This window comes from Chelonoidis abingdonii, chromosome 24, assembly GCF_003597395.2.
Source record: "Chelonoidis abingdonii isolate Lonesome George chromosome 24, CheloAbing_2.0, whole genome shotgun sequence".
NCBI lineage: Eukaryota > Metazoa > Chordata > Testudines > Testudinidae > Chelonoidis > Chelonoidis abingdonii.
The window spans coordinates 5,825,558-5,842,838 of record NC_133792.1 but is presented as its reverse complement, the minus strand read 5'-3'; the positions used below and the strand labels follow the sequence as shown (position 1 = coordinate 5,842,838).

Genomic DNA, 17,281 nt, shown 5'->3' with positions numbered 1-17,281 from the left:
AAAATACTTATTGGAACTGCAAGACAAATTGCAGCACCTTCCAGATACGTAGAGAGGGAAATTAAAATCCAGAGTGTCTGACACACGGGGTGATTAACTTCAAAAATCACTTTCTATTTCAGACATTACATTTCCTCCTATACACCTACCGCTGAGCCCACACAAAACACTGACTTCATCCAGCCTGCACAGTGATTTAGTCATCCGCTATGCTACCGTGTCAGGAGACCCAGTAATGCACAACACAGGCAGAGTTAAGGTTACTGTGCAAATAGACCTCAATGCCCACATGTCAGAGGGTTACAAGTTTGGGGCCTTCAAGTGCATGGTGTAGAAAACGGGCCCGATGCTCAGTTATGCTGAGGCTTCTTTACACTACTCTGGTCCCCAGAGCGTTCCCCATGCAGAGACCCTCCCCAGCTGCTGGAGAACTGGCAGAAGGACTACACAGACCCTGCCCCAGCATGGGGGGCAGATCTGGGGCATGGCCAGCATGCAGTGCTCCACAGCTGTTCTCTGCTTCCCAGGGTCCACAGGAAGCAAAGCATGAGTTACAGCAGCGTCAGGGCTACTTTACCTTACCATGGGGGCCGGCAGCCCTGCATTGTTCCAGGACACGGGGAGCACCCCCTCCCCACCTAGTTCATGCCCCAAGTGCAGGACCACAGTCAAATGCTGGGGAGCATCTCTGGGCTTTCCCAAATGGGTCCTTTACAACCACTCCTCCCTCTTAACCCTTCTCTGACCTTTCAGCCTACGCAGGGAGGAGGGATACACCAGACATGCCATCCAACCCGGGGGGCTGGAGTCCCCACTCAGAGCAGTTCATAGCTGCAGCCAAGGTGCCAAGTCAGACCCAGCGCCTTGTGCCCAGCGGGTCCCAGAGCACGGGGCAGAGCCCCCCAGCTCAGAGAGGGGCCAAAAGAAACATGGAGATGAACTAAATACAGGGGCCAAAGTAATGAGGGTGCAGGTCATCAGCCCCAAGCGAGGGATCACCCAGCCAAGAACCCACGTGACACTGGCTACCCAAGGAGTCAGTGGAAACCAGCACCTCTAAGGCGAGGTGTCTGCAGCATCCCCAGCCAGAGGATTCCTCCAGCTCCCTGGCTGCTCCCTCTGGGGCTGTGTGGCTGGCACTGCCCTCTGTCCCTCCACAAAGGTCCAGCTCTCCCCTCTGGTTGCTCCAACTCACAATTGTTTCTCTGTGGATGGCCAATGCCTTTGTTCCCTCCTCCCTTGTTTACTTGCTCTCATAATTGCGCCTCTGTTGCTACAAAACATTCAGGGTCTGTCCCCTTTACCAGCCCTGCCTGGCGCACAGTGGGGCCAGTGTGCTGGCTGGGCCGGGCCAGGCGTGCTGGGGGTGTTGTGGGATTTTTAGAACATGTCATTTACATGCTGATCGGTTGCTCTCTAAAGAGCAAAAACAAAGACACAACCCAGGCTCAGACTCTGGCACCTGCATTAGAGCAACACCCCCACATGCACGGCCCCCTCCCATCCCCAGTCAGCTGATGAGGCCCCAGTTCTCCGTTGCCCTGCACAGTGGGGTGGGTGGAACATGTCTGAAGCAGGCTGGCTGGGTTTCATCCCCACTCTGCACTAGCGTCAAACAAGTGCCCAGGGTGCAGAGCCCACAGCCGCCCTGGAGGTCTTGGCTAATGAACCACAGGTGGAGGAGGCCTTGCAAGGAGCATACACAGGAGACAGGGCACTGAACGCTGCTGTTTTCGGGGAAGGCGGGGGGGTGACAGAAGCACAAGCCTCTCTGAGGGGTGGTTAAATCCAGGCCTAGTGTTTGCAGCAGCTGTGCAAGCTCCCCCTAGTGCCCCTCACTCCTGACCCCAGCCCCTGCTAGCCTGGCCCTGGGCTTCCCCACAGAACTCTGCCAGTGCCCCCCATTCCTGACCCCCAGCCCTGGGCTTCCCCACACAGCTCTGCCAATGCCCCTTGATCCTGACCCCCAGCCCTGGGCTTCCCCACACAGCTCTGCCAATGCCCCTCGATCCTGACCCGCTGCCCCCCTACTGTCACAATTAAAGAGACCCCTCTTCATCACTGTGAGCAACCAGGGCTCTTCTGCCCCTTCCTCCACCTTCCTTGCACACCCGGCCCCGGGGGAAGAGCCCTAGGAGCTGCAGGGCGAGCAGTGGTGAGGTGGGGGTGGGTCAGAACTGTTGCAGGGACAGGACTGATTTAGGGGTGGGGGCAGGAGTAATTGCTGGGCAGAGGATGGGCAGCTGTGGGGTGAGACCCTATAGCAGGGACCAAAAATCCCCTTTATTCACTAGCCAAGTGAGCCCTGGCAACACAGATTGTTACCCATTCACAGGGGATGGGCAGGAGGCGCCCGCCAGCAAGAGGCAGGAAAAAGAAAAAATGTAATTTAAAAAGCTCATGAATTGTGGGATCTGCTTGAGGATTGTTTTAACCTTCAGCTCAATCCTCGTTTCTGGCCTCTCGAAGAGCAGCTATGGCCTCTCGTGGCGTGAAGGGGCCACAACCCAGCCAAACAAGCCTCCTGGGGATCAACCCTTGTGAGGGGGGCTTAGTCAGGCTGCACACGGCTGACAGTCACACTGTTCCCCTCCGTGCAGGGCCTGTCACAGCAAGAGCACATCTGCTCTCTGGTGAGACTCAGCAGCAGGAACAGCCCTCTGGCTTATCTAGCCCCTGCTGGGGAGTGGGGACAAGGTCCTGCTCACAAACCTGTAGCAGTGATGGTGGGTGGCAAACCTAGCACTGCTCTGGGACCACGGACGCACGGCAGGAGGTCCGAAAAGCAGCTCAACCTGAGCCGGGCACCTGAGGGTGCAACAAATCGGGGAGATCCCGACTTTGAAAGCCAGGCCGGTCAGAGCCCCAGTAAGAGCTGAAGCCAGGCTCGCCCAGGCACTGGCCCCAGGGAGGTGGCCCAGATGCTCTCCTGGGGCCTTTCCTTCTGCTGGGAAGAAGCCTCTATGGAAAGTCACCACAGTTCTGGCCCAACGCCCCCACGGGGCTGGCAGCAGCTGGCTGCTTCTCTGGTCACTCAGAGCGCGCTGTGGGACGGGCAGAGCCCCCCAGGCAGGGAGCACGGCAGTCCTCAGCTCCCCGACCAGCCGCTTCCCTGCATCAGAGCCCGGGGACCCCTGGGCCAGGGCTGGGCACGTGGAACAATCCCTGCTCAGAACAGAGTCCAGGACTCTCCCCTCCTCCCCTGGGCTCCCCCTGGCGCCAGCAGAGTCACTGGCCGGGTGGTGCCCTGAACCCCATGCCAGGGGCGGTGATCCAAGGCGGATGCTTCCCCCTCACTCAGCCCGTCCTTTGCTTTCCTACTACACAAAAAAAAAACAAAAAACAGGCGAGGCCTCACCTTGCTGCATTGCCACGGTAACCGCACAGGCGTTGCCAAGGCGAGCAGCGACTGGGAGTCAGGTGCCCGGCTGGTAGGAGGGGCAGTGGCGCCTGTCCCCAGGTGGGGGCCCCATCCTCGAGGCAGCAGCCTTGGCCTTACCCTTTGACAACGGTTTCCAAGCAACAAACCCGCGTAGCAACACAGGCGAGAATACAGCTGAAGGCGGCTGGCTCCATCAGCTCTCTGGGGCAGGGGCTGTCTCCAATTCCCAGTCAGCTCCAAGCCCAGCAGTAGGGGCCCCAAGCAGAGAATGCAATAACCATGTTAAATGAGAAGGCTATGGACCCGCCCTCGGGGAGGAGGGGCGCAGGGGTGTAAAAAAGGACAGTCACGAACACGGGCCCCCCTCTACTGCACAGTGGCAGGGCTCAGGGCCTTGCAGGTCAGTTTCCTGTTGGAGGAGACGCCAGTGACATGGAGTCTGTGTATTCTGTTTGCGCAACTGGCTAATTTCCATTACACGCACACCAGTCCTGGGGCAGGGGTGGGCACAAAACAGCACGCAGGCAAATCCTTAGGCAGAAATCTGAGCCAAATATCAGTGCCAGGTTCCCAAGGAACAGCTTTGCCTGGAGCACACACTAGCTAGAGAGCTGGGACAGGGGCCCTCGAGGGCACGAGCTGGAGGAGAGGTCAACCAAACCAACATTGCAGCTCTCAGACCCCTCCAGACGAGACGGGCTCACCCGACTATTTCACCAGACACCCCCAGACAGTGCTGAAGAGGCGAAAGGCCAGTGCATTAACTGGGCTGAGTTACACACAGAGCAGGGCTAACCACGGGGATTGGCAGGGCCACGATCCCCCAAGTCCAACAAAAGCAAATGAAGTAGCGCCCTCCAATTTGAGAACCAACACGCTCGTCACACTACGGCCATATGCCCACTTCTATGGAGAGGGAATAAAAGGCAGCACACGCCCTGTAACAGGGGTGGGGCCAGATGCTGGGCTGGAAAAGCCACCTCTTTAGAGTAGCCCAAGGAAGTGACTCACTATTACAGCAGGGATGAGCAGCAAACCTACACCCAGAGCAGGGCAGGGGGCACTTGGGGCGAGATGCAGTAACACCAGGGGGGACCCTGTTATTCCTTTCAGTACAGGAAACAGGCAACTGGTTCACCACCCCCTCCCCAATGCACGCACCTTCCTGCCCCGAAGGGAGCCAGCGCTGGACTTGAGGATATGCACGCCCAAGCACACACACCCCCCGCAGCTGCTGTTCATGCTTTTCATGCCTAGATCACGCACTTTACAAAGTGACACAGTCTCACTCTCCCCACTGTACAGATAAGGAAACTGAGGCACAGCACAACAAAATGACTCATTCAGGTGGGCCAGTGGCTGAGCTGGGAATAGAAGCCAGGCCTCCTGAGCCCCAGTCCAGTGTTCTAGCCACTGCACCACACTACCTCCCATCCAGCCCTGCGGACGAGGGCCGGAGGCAGTGCCCACTGAAATCAATGGGTGCATTTCCGTTCATTGCTATGGTTTTTGGATCACTCCCATGGAGGGCCCTGGCCCACGCACCAACACGAGATGAGCTCATTTGCCCCTCTGCCCAGCTGCGAGCGGCAGCATTTAACAAAGCAGCTCTTCCAGGTGAAGGATCCCGGGGCTTACACAGGATACCTGAGCACTCTGCACAACTTCATAGCACAACAGGGCACTGCCAACAGCTGAGCACACTCGCAGTTAAGGGAGCGAGACAGCCCCAGGTTACATTCGGTGCAGAGCGGCCCCGGGGACAGCACCGCGGAGCCAGGCACAGCAAAAGCAAGGCCAGCATGAGAGGAATGAGACGCTGGCATTCGCTCGCAGCTTCCATCTGCTGTAAAACCCTAGAGTGCTGGAGCCACCAACTCAACCCACAGCTGCTCCTTGCTCCTGTCCCAGCCGCTCCCCCAACTGCCAGGCTTGGGATGCTGGTGGATGTAACCCATCTCCCAATGGGTGCAGTGGCTGTAAACTTTGGGAGGAGTGACAGGGCAGGGGGACCAGCACCAGGCTTGCCCAGGTCCCCAACGGACCACAGCCTGTGTCCAAGGAGATCTGTCAGCCTGCACTTCGGACCAGGAGACCTGCCTTCCACCACCTCTGCCCCCAGGAAAGGTGCCATGAGCAGGCTACACCTGGAGAACCCAAATGACGGGGAAGGGTGTTAGACAGTCATGAGTAAGTCAATGGAAAGCAGATAACACAAGAATTTGCACCAAATGCTCTCATCTTTAGATTCCTGTCTACACCGTGCTGGTGGCCAGACCCAGTGTCTGCTAGCACCCCATGCCCCCACCTGCAGGGCAGTGACCCACAACCTGCCTCTGGAGGGCTATGGATTAGATTCTCAAGTTACTGCAGGACACAAGTCATCCCTTGTATTAGCACCTCGTCAACAGGGGTGAGCAAGGCAAGCCTCAGAAAGCCAGGTTAGCACCAGTCTTTGCTCCACAGCCCCAAAGCCTTTGGGTTTAGATCATGGCGGCTGTCAGGGAACCAGCATACAGAGGCTGCAGGTTTATCCACCCACCTCACTTCCTCTTGACATAACCCAGTGGTACTATGGTACCTTCATACCTGCCTAGGTGCCACCTACCAGCCTTGTCTGCACTGCCCAGCTAGATTTGCTTACATTCTCCCGTCTCCCTAGGAGCTGCTTTGCCATCGTGCCCTGAAGCCTTGGCTGGATGGTCAATCTCCTTGTTCTGCGTTTGTACAGTGCCTAATACAAAGGGGTCCAAACCACGAGTCTTGTAATTCCAAGTGTCACGGAACTGGACGTCCTCAAGGCTGCCGCTCAGAGTGCCTTGACACCCGTTTGCTGTTCTGCGAGGACCCGGGCACCAAACAGGCACAACTCCCATCCAAGCCAGCAGGAGATGCAGCCCCCCGGAGCACTATTGCCCTAGGGGAGTTGGGCACGGTGCAGGGTACTGTGGGGGGATGGGGCTGTTTCTCCAGCTACATTCCCCTGCATAAATTACTCAGTTTGCAAACCCACAGGTTACATGCTCCACCACTTACACTCACTTCCCACCGCCACTCCCCCTTCACATCCCAACTGTATTGGCTCCTGCAGCTCTGCAAGGAACACAGCAGGGAGCTGGGCGCAAGCAGTCCCTGCCATGTCTGCGGAGCACGAGGAGCAGTGCTGCCGTTTGTGCTTCCACTGCGGTACTCGGTCACTCCGTAACCCCCGGCTGTCTGGAGACATCCGCACCTCCATCCTCCACGTGCCCCAGGGATACTTCGCATGGTCCCCCCAAAACATTCCAAAATCGGTTGTCTGCTCCCCAAAAATCAGAAGCGTGGCTTAAAACCAACATGGCAGGTTCTATTTCTTCACCTTCTGGATTTTGAGCCCTTAGGAGCCCCATTTTCCAGCTTTTCTTCACAACCATAAGGGCTAGAAATCAATTTAAAATTTTTGTCCATATTCACATGACTCCAGCAGCTGGGGTTTTAAGGCAAAACACCCCATCAAACAGCTGGAGATTTGCCATAACATCGCAGGGGTCGGCACTGCTGTGCACTCACCGTGGCGAACGCATTTGGGAAAGGGCTGGCGGCTTCCACTTCCCATCGCCGTTCCTCGCAGCACCCTGGGGGGTGAGCTGCGGTGCTTGCTGCATGGAGGTGAGGAGCTGGGACCTGACGGGAAGGTTTGTGATCACTGCTTCTTACATTCCAACCAGTCCTCACTGGTCCCTTGTGCTCCCCAGCCACCCGCTGACAGCCACCCTACTGCGATCGCCAGCTCTCTGGGGTGGGGACTGTCTCTCTGCTAGCTGTGCACTGTGCCTAGCACAACTGGGCCCTACCACAACACGTGAGAATAAGGGAAATTGAGGCACAAAACAGGACTCAAACATATTACAGAATTAATTCCCACTTCGTCACAGAGGCTGCAAAGTATTTTGATCTTGCAACATGATTAAGTATTTAAAAAGGCACAGACGCAACTTTTTTTTTTTTTTTTTTTTTAAATTGACTCATTTTTGGAAGTTCCCATTTCCAGCAGAGCTGCCTTCAAACAGTTTCTCCCAATTCTTTCATTCTTGCGTTCCTGTCCCACAAACTATCCAGATAAACGGTTTTCTGCTCCTCTTTATGTTCAGAAGGGAGACACTGACAGACCAACTACTCCACAGAAACAGAGACAAACCGACATGCCTCAGGCCACGGGCATTTTCAAGATTGCTCAGGGCCAGATTTTCAGGTGCTCAGTGTGCACTCAGAGCCAGACTGGGAAGCCAAGCCCCTTCTTTTGGTGCCTAGGAGGGATGCCCCAATACCCGCAGCTCTTTGGAAAGCCTGATTCTGTGTACTGAGCCCTTCGAAAAATACTGGCCAGAGCGCTGCCGGATGCAAAAAGTCAACAAACTGGGCAGGGGGAAATAAAGGTCAGTATTTGCATGCAGCTTCCAGGGACACATCACAGAAGCTACTTGTAACTACAGCAGGCATAATATGGAAATACAATTTCCAAGATGTCCTCTTAATGGGATACATTTGTTGAGAGCCTTGCATGGCAGCCATCGACCCCCCGCAAGTCCCCTCTCCCCCCCCCGCCCGGTTTGTTTTAGATTGCAAAGTCAGTGCCACAAAAATGTATGTGCCAAAGGGAGCCAGGTTTTTGTTAACACTTTCATTGCTGCACCAGCCTGCTTTGCCCTCCCTTCACTCCACATCCTCAGCTCTCAGGCTGCCATTACAAACAGGTGGTCCACCGAGCACCAGGAAATATCGAGTACAATTGGGCTGCTGTGAGGGCGCCCATCAGTCACGGCTCGGTCTTCTCTGGAGTAGCAAAGTGGGTGATCGAGCCAACAAGGGCAGATAACATAGAAGCGAGAGAGGGTAGGAGTCAGAGGTGCCCAGAGACAAGATGGCAGATGCGTGGATGTTGGCACAAGCCTAGCGGGAGATGGGAAGGATCCTTGTTTGCTCGAGGTGACGTATGAGCCGGGTCGAGCTCTCAGTTACACCAGCGAAGCCTTACCAGCAAGAGCAGGCCTCCTACGCCGGAGCAGCACACCGCGTCCGCAAACCCTCACCAGTCAGACACTACGAGAGTCATTCCGGGAGATGAACGATGAGGGAGGGGACGAGTCTCCAGCCGAGAGAGCGGTCAGTACACCCAACCCTGCTGTCTCAACCGCAGACGGGTGCTCCCTTGGGACGTACTGACTACAATGTTCCTCCCGCCAGAGTCTCAGCTCTGCAGTAGAGGGGCCTGCCAAACCTCCAGAGCCCATTAACACCACTGGGCAGCACCATCCCTACAGAGCTACAGGGAGCCGGAGCCGCAGGTTATCCCAATCTACCTCACAAATTGCAAAAAATCAGGGCTTCCCTAGGTAACTGACAGCAACACATTGCCCTTTCTAACTATCGATCTTGATGTTTCATATGATGCCTTTCACCGTAGTATCTGGGTGCCTTCCACGAAAAAAAAATCAGACTCGCCAGTGCAGGAAAGCCTGGGAAAGCAGGTCACAGTCATCATCCCCATGTTACAGATGGGGAACCAGAGGCACAGAGAGATACAGGTCACGATAGTCAAACCTGGGCACCTCTATCTAGGCACCCAGAGAAACGGCCTGATTTGCAAGGATGCCAATCATCCATGTCTCCAAGGAAGCCAGTTGGAACCAAGGGTGCTCAGCACCATAGGCACCTAAGTTGGAGCATCTTTGCCCGGAGACCCACCTGACGACAACCAGGAAGGCCACTCCAGATGGCAGCTACTGCAGAGAAGCAGCATTTCATGACATCAATGGCGACATTAAGATGAGGTCTACATGGCAGCTGGGGGGCTACTTCTGTTTGAGCTGGTGCACTCAAAATACTAGCAAGGCTGCAGTGGCAGGGGCAGTCGCTCGGGCTAGCCACCTGAGCTCAAACCCGCCCAACCACCCAGGTGCACTCTTGGATAGCTAACCCAAGCCACCACCACCCCAGCAACAGCCACGCTGCTGTTTTTAGCCTGCTAGCTACAGCAGAGCCAGCCCAGGTCTGTCTCCCCACCCTGCCTGCTGCTCTGGAGCCGGAGCCAGAAACACAGAAGATGAGGCTGCTGCTGACTGAACAGGGACAAGGAATAAAACCAGCTGCCCCCAGAGGCCTCACTCCAGGTGAGCTGCGTCACCAAATGAAGGCGTTTAGCCCTGTGTTATGTAACTGGCATTGTGGTGCTAATCCACAGCAGGTGTGGGCTGCCTTGATCTGTACAGTATGTAGGGAGCAGCCCAGGGGTCTGGATTGGCTCATCTCGGCAGAAAAGTAAACCTCATTTGGCTAGAACGCGTGTTAGGTGATACCACACCCCCTCCGAGGGATGAGTCCATTATACTGCAGAGGGTCAAAGAACACCAGAGTGTCCGTAGAGGTAAACCTGATCTTTCAGAGACCCCCTAAGGAGTATGGGTCATGGCTCCAGCACCTCCATTCAGCAGCAAGGGCTGTCTCTCGCTGGAGGCTCCCAGCTGGGGCCCTGATCCTACACAGAGCTCAGAGAAAGGGTCCGGCAAGGACTTGGGACCATTTCTGCACCTTGATAGTGGATAGAGCAAGCATGGACAATCTGTTGGGATGGTTTTAGCAAATGAAGTCCTCTCCCACCTCCCCTTCCCCAGCTTTTCCCTCTTTTTTAAAAAACTTTAGAAGCATGTTGCACATACAGTCTGGCCTTTCCAGTTGGAGGGTCAGGAGGAACGGGACTCTGGATGTGGCTTAGGGGCTCTGTCCTGGGATAATCCTTCACAGAACAAGTATTCCCACCGTACGCACGCACACATGGGTTGAGTTAAATAGAATTTCAAGTAGTCTGAACAAAAATCATCTCCCCACTCGGGCTGCACTTCCTTGGCAGCTCTCATGGCATTGCACTGGAGTTTAGCTTGAGTTTTGTTGTGCACTTAAAGCCATGAGTCAATCTCTCTGTTCTGTATGAAAAGCCCAGCTCATCTTCCCCAAACACACAGCATTTACTCTCGAGGCCAGAATGATTTGCCTGGGGCTTTACAAGGAATTCCAGCAAGCTCTGTAATTCTTCCCAAATCAGACATTACAAAAACCCAGGAAATACAGGATTCGGGCTGCACATAAATCCAAACAGGTTAAAGGTAAGAAACGCACAGCAAAGGCATGCAAACAACCTTAACTCTACCCTGTAGTGATGCAATGAGGAAGAAAATATGAAAAAAATGTTTTAAAGAAAAAAAAGTCAATGCAATCTAATCTGGGATTCCAAATACTCAAATCCCTTAGCCATAGCATGGTGTAGAGAGTTACAGGGTAGAGTTAAGATTGTTTGGGTGCATTCACTGTGCATTTCTTACCTTCACACATCTGGAGTGAAGTGAAACCTTAACTCTGAATCCCCTTGGGTTTAAATGCTTGGTTTTGAAGAAGACATTACTGGGATGTTGTAATTATAGACCTTGAATGTCCTGAGACATCCTCTCCATCCTAACTGCATCTCCGTGTAGTTCTGTTGATGGGGAATGCTTCGGCTGGATCTCCAGTCAGCTACAGACTCTTCTGGGGTAGACAAGATGGGAATCTCTAATGCCAAAAATACAGCCAGCCCCTACTCCTTCAACACGTGCCCTCAAGGACACAAAAGAGAAAGTCCCACAATCGCCCTTCAACAAAATGCCACAAGACTCTCGGGCTTCTCCTGCCAAGTCACTGCTGCGTCCCACCTCTTCTTTTCCCAGGCAGCCCCCGTCACATCCCAATGCCGCAGCTGACAGCAGCAATGCCGGCTTGGGCCCTTGCCGAGCGAATCGGGCAGGAGGACGGGGCTGGCGAAGCGTCTTGGGAATAGAGAGCAAGGAAGGGAAGAGGGATGCAGAAAGTGACTAGTGAAGTGTTAGTGACATCGCACGCTGCCCATCTAACTTTTGTGCAGTGACAGCGGAGACGCCACCCTGCCCTTACTCGCTGCATCGCCGCAGAACTGGGATCGGCTCATTGCGTACACCTCTCCGGCTGCTCCGCTCACTCGGCTCCAAACCTAGCTAGCCTCACCCGCCAGGCAAGCAGCCCATTACCTGGTGGCGCAGTGTGATGACCCAGGGCCACCCACCCCAGCCGACCGCTCCAGAGGGAACCAAACGACAAGCAGCCTGATTTTCAGAAGTGTGAGCACCCACCGATGCCCTCAAGGTGGCTGGGGAATGCAGATGCTCAGTCCCTTCGGAAAAAACAGCCTCCGTTTTCAACACAAGACACTGATCACAGCTGATAATTTGTATTACAGCAACATTCAGATCCCAACTGAGCTCAGGGCTCCATTGTGCCAGGTGCTGTACAGACATACACGAGGCAGTCCCTGCCAGAGAAGCTTACAATCTTGATACACAAGAGAGAGTGGGAGGGGAAACTGAGGCACGGAGCCAGGAAGTGACTTGCCCAAGGTCACTGAGAAAGTCGTGGTAGACAGGAATACAACCCAGCTCTTCTGACTTCCAGGCCAATGTTTTATCCGCTAGGTTTCTCCACCCGTCACATTCCTGCACCTCTGCAAGTGAAAGACCATCTAGCCCAAGATTCTGGGATGGTTGGGAGAAGGCAGAGATCTTGTCTGTTTTCTCTCACTGACCACATTGCGAAGGCTGCAGCCAACCCCCCCACCTCATCTCACATACCTCCTCCTCGGGGTCCTCTCTTCACCAGTCAGTCATTAGCGGTACACACACACACACGGGCATTACTACGGCTTGCAGGGGAAGCTGCAGGGCAGCCAGCTCTCCTGAGGGCTGCAGAGCAACCCGAGTGCCACGAACCCCGGACAGACAGAACAGTGTGCGTGCAAGACACTCTTGGCACGGAGATCAGAGCTCAGTGACAGCCACAGGGTGAAAGCACCCCCGGGCACTACGACCAGTCCAGGTGCTGATCAGAGTGGGCCGCTGGGAGCCTTGTACCCAGCCCCACACAGACAGAAGCATGCGGGACAGCAGCCCTACTGCGGGGAGGAGGGAAGTTGCACTTATCCAGCTGCCTCCTGGCCCACATCAGGGGCACAGCCAGGAGACTGAAACCCCACTCAGATGTGTATTTTTGCCTGGCAGGGCACAGTTTGTTTTTGCCTGGTCAGGCAGACTTCTTGGCTATTTAGCAAACAGGAGGAGCAGAAAACAGCTGCTGTGACCAGCCTGGTCCTCTCTACCTTTGCACCTGACCCACCCACTCAGCCCAGCCCTAGGGTGAGGCACCAGCTAATACAGAGATTACACTGGGGCAGACAGGAAGTATGTCCAGTTACGTAAGGCAAGGAGCATGGGCCACACTGAGCAGCAATGCCTCGGGCAGGGAGCACACAGGTCACAGACAGGTGCGCACCAGGGGCGAGTGGTGCCCAGCCCGCAACAGGAGTGAGGGGTGGCAGGAGAGGTGCTCACGAGGTGCCATGCACCAACCAAACAGGCTGCACAGAGATAGGGCCTAGCGGACACCCTGCACACTGATGCTGCTGCAAAGTCGATCCCTGGCTCCCACAGCACCTGGCCCGATGCACGCTCTGCAAGCCCCCGCAGTGGGGCGGTCATGCTGCGGTCTGGGCCGCCGCTTGCTAGGGTCACACACGTTCTTTGGGTGGGAAGGGAGGTGCCTCCTCCTGGTCAGCCCCTGCCAGCCTTGCACTGAATACCCTGCTCCTCAGGACCCTGGCCAGTGCCAGTAGAGTAGGGCGCTGCCCAACAGAAGAGGGGACAGACTCTAGCTCGGCACACATCTGCCTGGCACCACTTCACTGCCCCAAGGTACATCGCGCCAGCACAACTCGCCTGGGCAGCTTAGTGAACCTCCTTTGGCAACTGAGAACCCCCACCCCACCCCACCCCCACATTGCCCCCTATGCGCATCTAGCTAGGTATGTAGCCCATACACAGTGCTATCTGGGCAGTGGCTTGGAACAATTTGCATAGCGCAGGTGCTGGGAGCCATTAAAACTGCAAACCCTGAATATCATAGAATCTCACGGTTGGAGGGGACCTCAGGAGGTCATCTGGTCCAACCCCCTGCTCAAAGCAAGACCAATCCCCAGACAGATTTTTACCCCAGTTCCCTAAATGCCCCCCCTCAAAGACTGAACTCACAACCCTGGGTTTAGCAGGCCAATGCTCAAACCACTGAGCTATCCCTTCCCCCTGGAAACCACTTTGAGCAGGGGGGGCTGCCACACCCAGTGGGGGGCTCTGCATTCTCATAGCAGCTGGATCCACCACATTTCCTGCTCCAGAGAGCAGGGCAGCCCCAGTGCCAGGAGAATGGCAGCTCCTGCAGCAGCTTTGTGAAGACCCCCCTCACTGTCCTTCTGCCCCTTCTTTGAAAAGCTGAGCCAGATGGGAAGAAGGTTGAGAAAGCAAAAAGCCTCCTTCTCAGTGCACAGAGCATGCAGCCTACCCAGCATGGTGACTGCCTAGCTGTTGAGGAACTAATCACAGGGCTTCTGTGGCCAGTGTGGTTTGGGTGCCATTTGGGTTTGTTCCATGTCACTCTTGGAGAGGAGAATGCCCAGGGCATGTGTCAGACCTGAAAAAGCCTAACAGCCCTGAGCATTTACCAGCTCCACACTTCACCCTCCAACCCCCTCAGCGTGAGGTTCCCATGCACCTTTCCTTAGGAGCGGGAATCCACGGCACAAGGCTTGGCTCCTTAGCATGACTGGCCAGCACTGCTTAGTAATGCAACAGGATGACTCAGTGCTGGTAGCTCAGGATAAAACTAGTGGGCATGGAGACAACACGGCTTTGAGAGTAGAGAGAATTCTGCCCAGCCTCGCCTGATCTTTCCCCTCCACGAGCAAGTCCCAGCTGGACGATCAGAGCCATAGATGCTCCAGATACCAGGACGATATGAGGCCCAATGCTGCAAGCACTCACTCATGCGAGTTCCCCCATTACCTCAATGGAACTGAGGGCTGATATGAGCAACGGCTGCAGGATCTAAATTATTGGAGAGGGAGGGGGAGAAATACCAGCCCAACATTTCTGAAGTGGTTGCTTGCTAACCCTCAAATAAGAAGCTAATTAGACCATGTCACCTGCCCCCATCCCAATCCTACCACGGAAGCACTGCCTGTTCCCAGTGTTCTGTCCACTGTGCTTTCAAATGCCGTCCAAGGAGAGGGCTTCCCCCGCTGGCCTGGGAAGGGCAATTTCCCCCAACCCTGCTTCACTCGCCTCGTCACCCAATGAAGCCCCAGGATTGTAGCCAAATAACCAAGGAAGAAACTTCCCCTGCTTAGGAACCCGCAAGCGCATTCTGCATTAATTACTATGCGCATAATTCTTCTTTAAATCAATGCCCACTGCAGCTCGCCCGACGGAAAGAGCGCTGTGCAGCCGATGAAACGCACTTGTCAGCCTAGGAACTTCTTAACAATGAATCAGAGCGAAGTGGGTGGGGAAAGGGAAGGAGTTAAATGTAAGTAAGAACCATTGTAGCGTCACTGATTCCAAGGCCAGAAGGGACCATTGTGATCATCTAGCCTGACCTCCTGTACAACACAGGCCAGACACCTGCCCCACAATAATTCCTAGAGCCGACTGGATGTTTTTTTCTAACCAATCTTGATTTTAAAGTTGTCAGTGATGGAGAATCCACCATGACTCCAGGTAAAGTGTTCCAATGGATAATTACTCTCACCATTAAACATTTACATCTCATTTCCAGTCTGGATTTGTCTAGCTTCAACTTGCAGACGTTAGAATGTGTTACACCTTTCTCTGGGAGATAGAAGAGCCCAGTATTAAATATTTGTTCCCCATGTAGGTACGTACAGCCTGTAATCAAGTCACCCCATAACCTTCTCTGTGTTAAGCTAAATACATGGAGCTCCTTGAAGCTGTCACTACAAGGTAGGTTTCTTAATCCTCTAATCATTTTTGTGCCTCTTCTCTGACCTCTCATACTTAGACACCAAATTGATTCTCCTTTTAGAGACCTGATACAGCCCTTGGGATCAGGGAGGGGGACAGGCTTGGAGGGGAGGGCATATCCTCTATCCACCTTAAATCCCTCTCAGTCCGCTGCATTGCTTCCTGAGCACCCAATCTCTCCAGATTAACAAATAGGGAAAGATGCAGCTGACCCACATATGATTTGGAAACCTATTTATAGCACACCGATACAAATGGCTTGTGATAGTGCTCCCGTAACAACCACAACCACAGGGATCATAAAAATGGAGCTTGACAGAAGCATGGCAAACCTGGGATTTTAGTCACGTTCAGGGAGCAGGGGATGAGGGGGGAGAGGATGACAAAGCTATAGATCTTGGCGACAACATGAATCCATCCCAGATGTTCTGAACTGGCACCAGCATACGGTGCCCCTTACTGGAGCAGCCCCTGGGTAACCCAGCTGACCCCATCCCACAGTGAGGCTGCACAGGTAAGTGGCTCAATTGTTGCTGCTGCACACAGGAGTGTTAGAAGATGCCCGGCTCTGTACACAATACACACTAACGCGCACACACAACGGACTCGGAGCGGCCTCTCTCGGTTACTCCTTGGCTTTATAAGCACACGGTGTGCACCCATCACACACAGAGCCAGACAGACGGCACCAGATTTCTGCATCCAAAGCCCATCCATTAGTCACCTCACAGAGCCAGGGCCTGGGATATCACCTCTTCATAGACCCACACCTGGGGGGCAGTCTCATACTCAAAGGCAAAAGAGAAATAAAAACACAAGCCACCTACAGACCCAGGGAGTGGGGCTCTGAAGTGACCACCCTCAGCTCATTAAACAGACATGGCAGATCCTCAGCTACCATCTCACTGCATGCAGTGAGTGAGGTCCCCCGGCCTCCGGGCTGGGAGGCTGACTTTGGGGGGGACGGAGAGAATCTTCCAGCCCCGGATCTCCAGGCACGGCAGGGAATGCATCCAGAGGCCTGAGTCCTGTTGCACCGCTGCTGTTCGCCAGGGACAAGCAAGCTACAGCTTCCATCGGCAACTAGTGGGGGTCTCGCTTACACCAGGCAGCTCCCCCCCCTTCCGTGCAACACCCCGGTCTCTCCTTTCCCAGGCCAGCCAGCGCCTTCCACCCCAACACAAAGAGAGGCGAAACAGCGGCAGATTTCCAAGGATCTGCCCTTTAACCTCCCTCCCCCGAAGCGCAGCTGGGCTCATTCCTCTTGCAGCCCCAGGCCCCGGCAGGCCGCCCAGCCCAGCCGGCACCCTCCACCCCGGCGATCTTCAGCGCAACGGAAATAGCGCGCAGACTTACCGGGCTCCTGCGCTTGAGAGTCACGTTCTTCCAGAGCAGGAGATGCAGCTGGTGCAGGAACCCCATGTTGGCTCGCCCCGGGAGCCGGCGCCTGCGGGGAAGGGGAGCAGCGTCCGCCCGGGAGCGCTTACCCCCCCTGCACCGCCATCCTCGCCCCCAGCCCCGCGAAACCTCCGCAGCAGCCGCCGCTGGCCCGGGGCTTTGTGCGCTGGGGGCGGAGATCGGGGCCGGGCCGCGGGCCGGCGGAGGTGGAGGTTGCGCTGCGGGGGCGAGCCCTTAGTCTGCGGGCGGCGGCTTCAGTGCCGCTGCCGGGGAGGCCCCCACCCCGCGCTGGTAAAGCCGCAGCGCCGCGGCCGCCCTGCCCGCCCCTCCCCGGGCGAGCCCCGCTGCTCTGGCCCTGCCGCTCCCGGGGGCTCCGTGCAGCCTCCTCCCCTCCCTGGGACGGGAACCTCAGCGGGGGCAGGGCTCGATCCTGCGACCCCTGATCGCTCTGCGCTAGAGCCGCGCTGCGAGGGGGCCCTGCGCTGCCGTGGGAGCGCGCCCCAGAGCCCGCTGCCGGAGCAGCCCGGAGCCCACGGGGATGGCCGCTGCGCCCCCCGGCTCACCCCCCGAGCTAGGTAATGTCAGTAATTGGTCC

The 17,281-nt window shown here is 55.6% G+C and overlaps 1 protein-coding gene across 3 annotated transcripts in view; it reads right to left on the bottom strand.

The window, feature by feature from the left end:
- The window catches only part of ABCA2 (ATP binding cassette subfamily A member 2), a 118,236-nt gene extending 101,474 nt beyond the window's left edge, over window positions 1–16,762 (bottom strand). For all 3 annotated transcript variants that reach the window (XM_032780148.2, XM_075060484.1, XM_075060485.1), the window contains exon 1: window positions 16,645–16,762. In XM_032780148.2, coding sequence (XP_032636039.1) covers window positions 16,645–16,710 — 66 coding nt within the window. In that variant the 5' untranslated portion in view covers window positions 16,711–16,762. The remainder of the gene's footprint in view (window positions 1–16,644) is intronic.
- Between the last annotated feature and the right edge of the window lie 519 nt (window positions 16,763–17,281).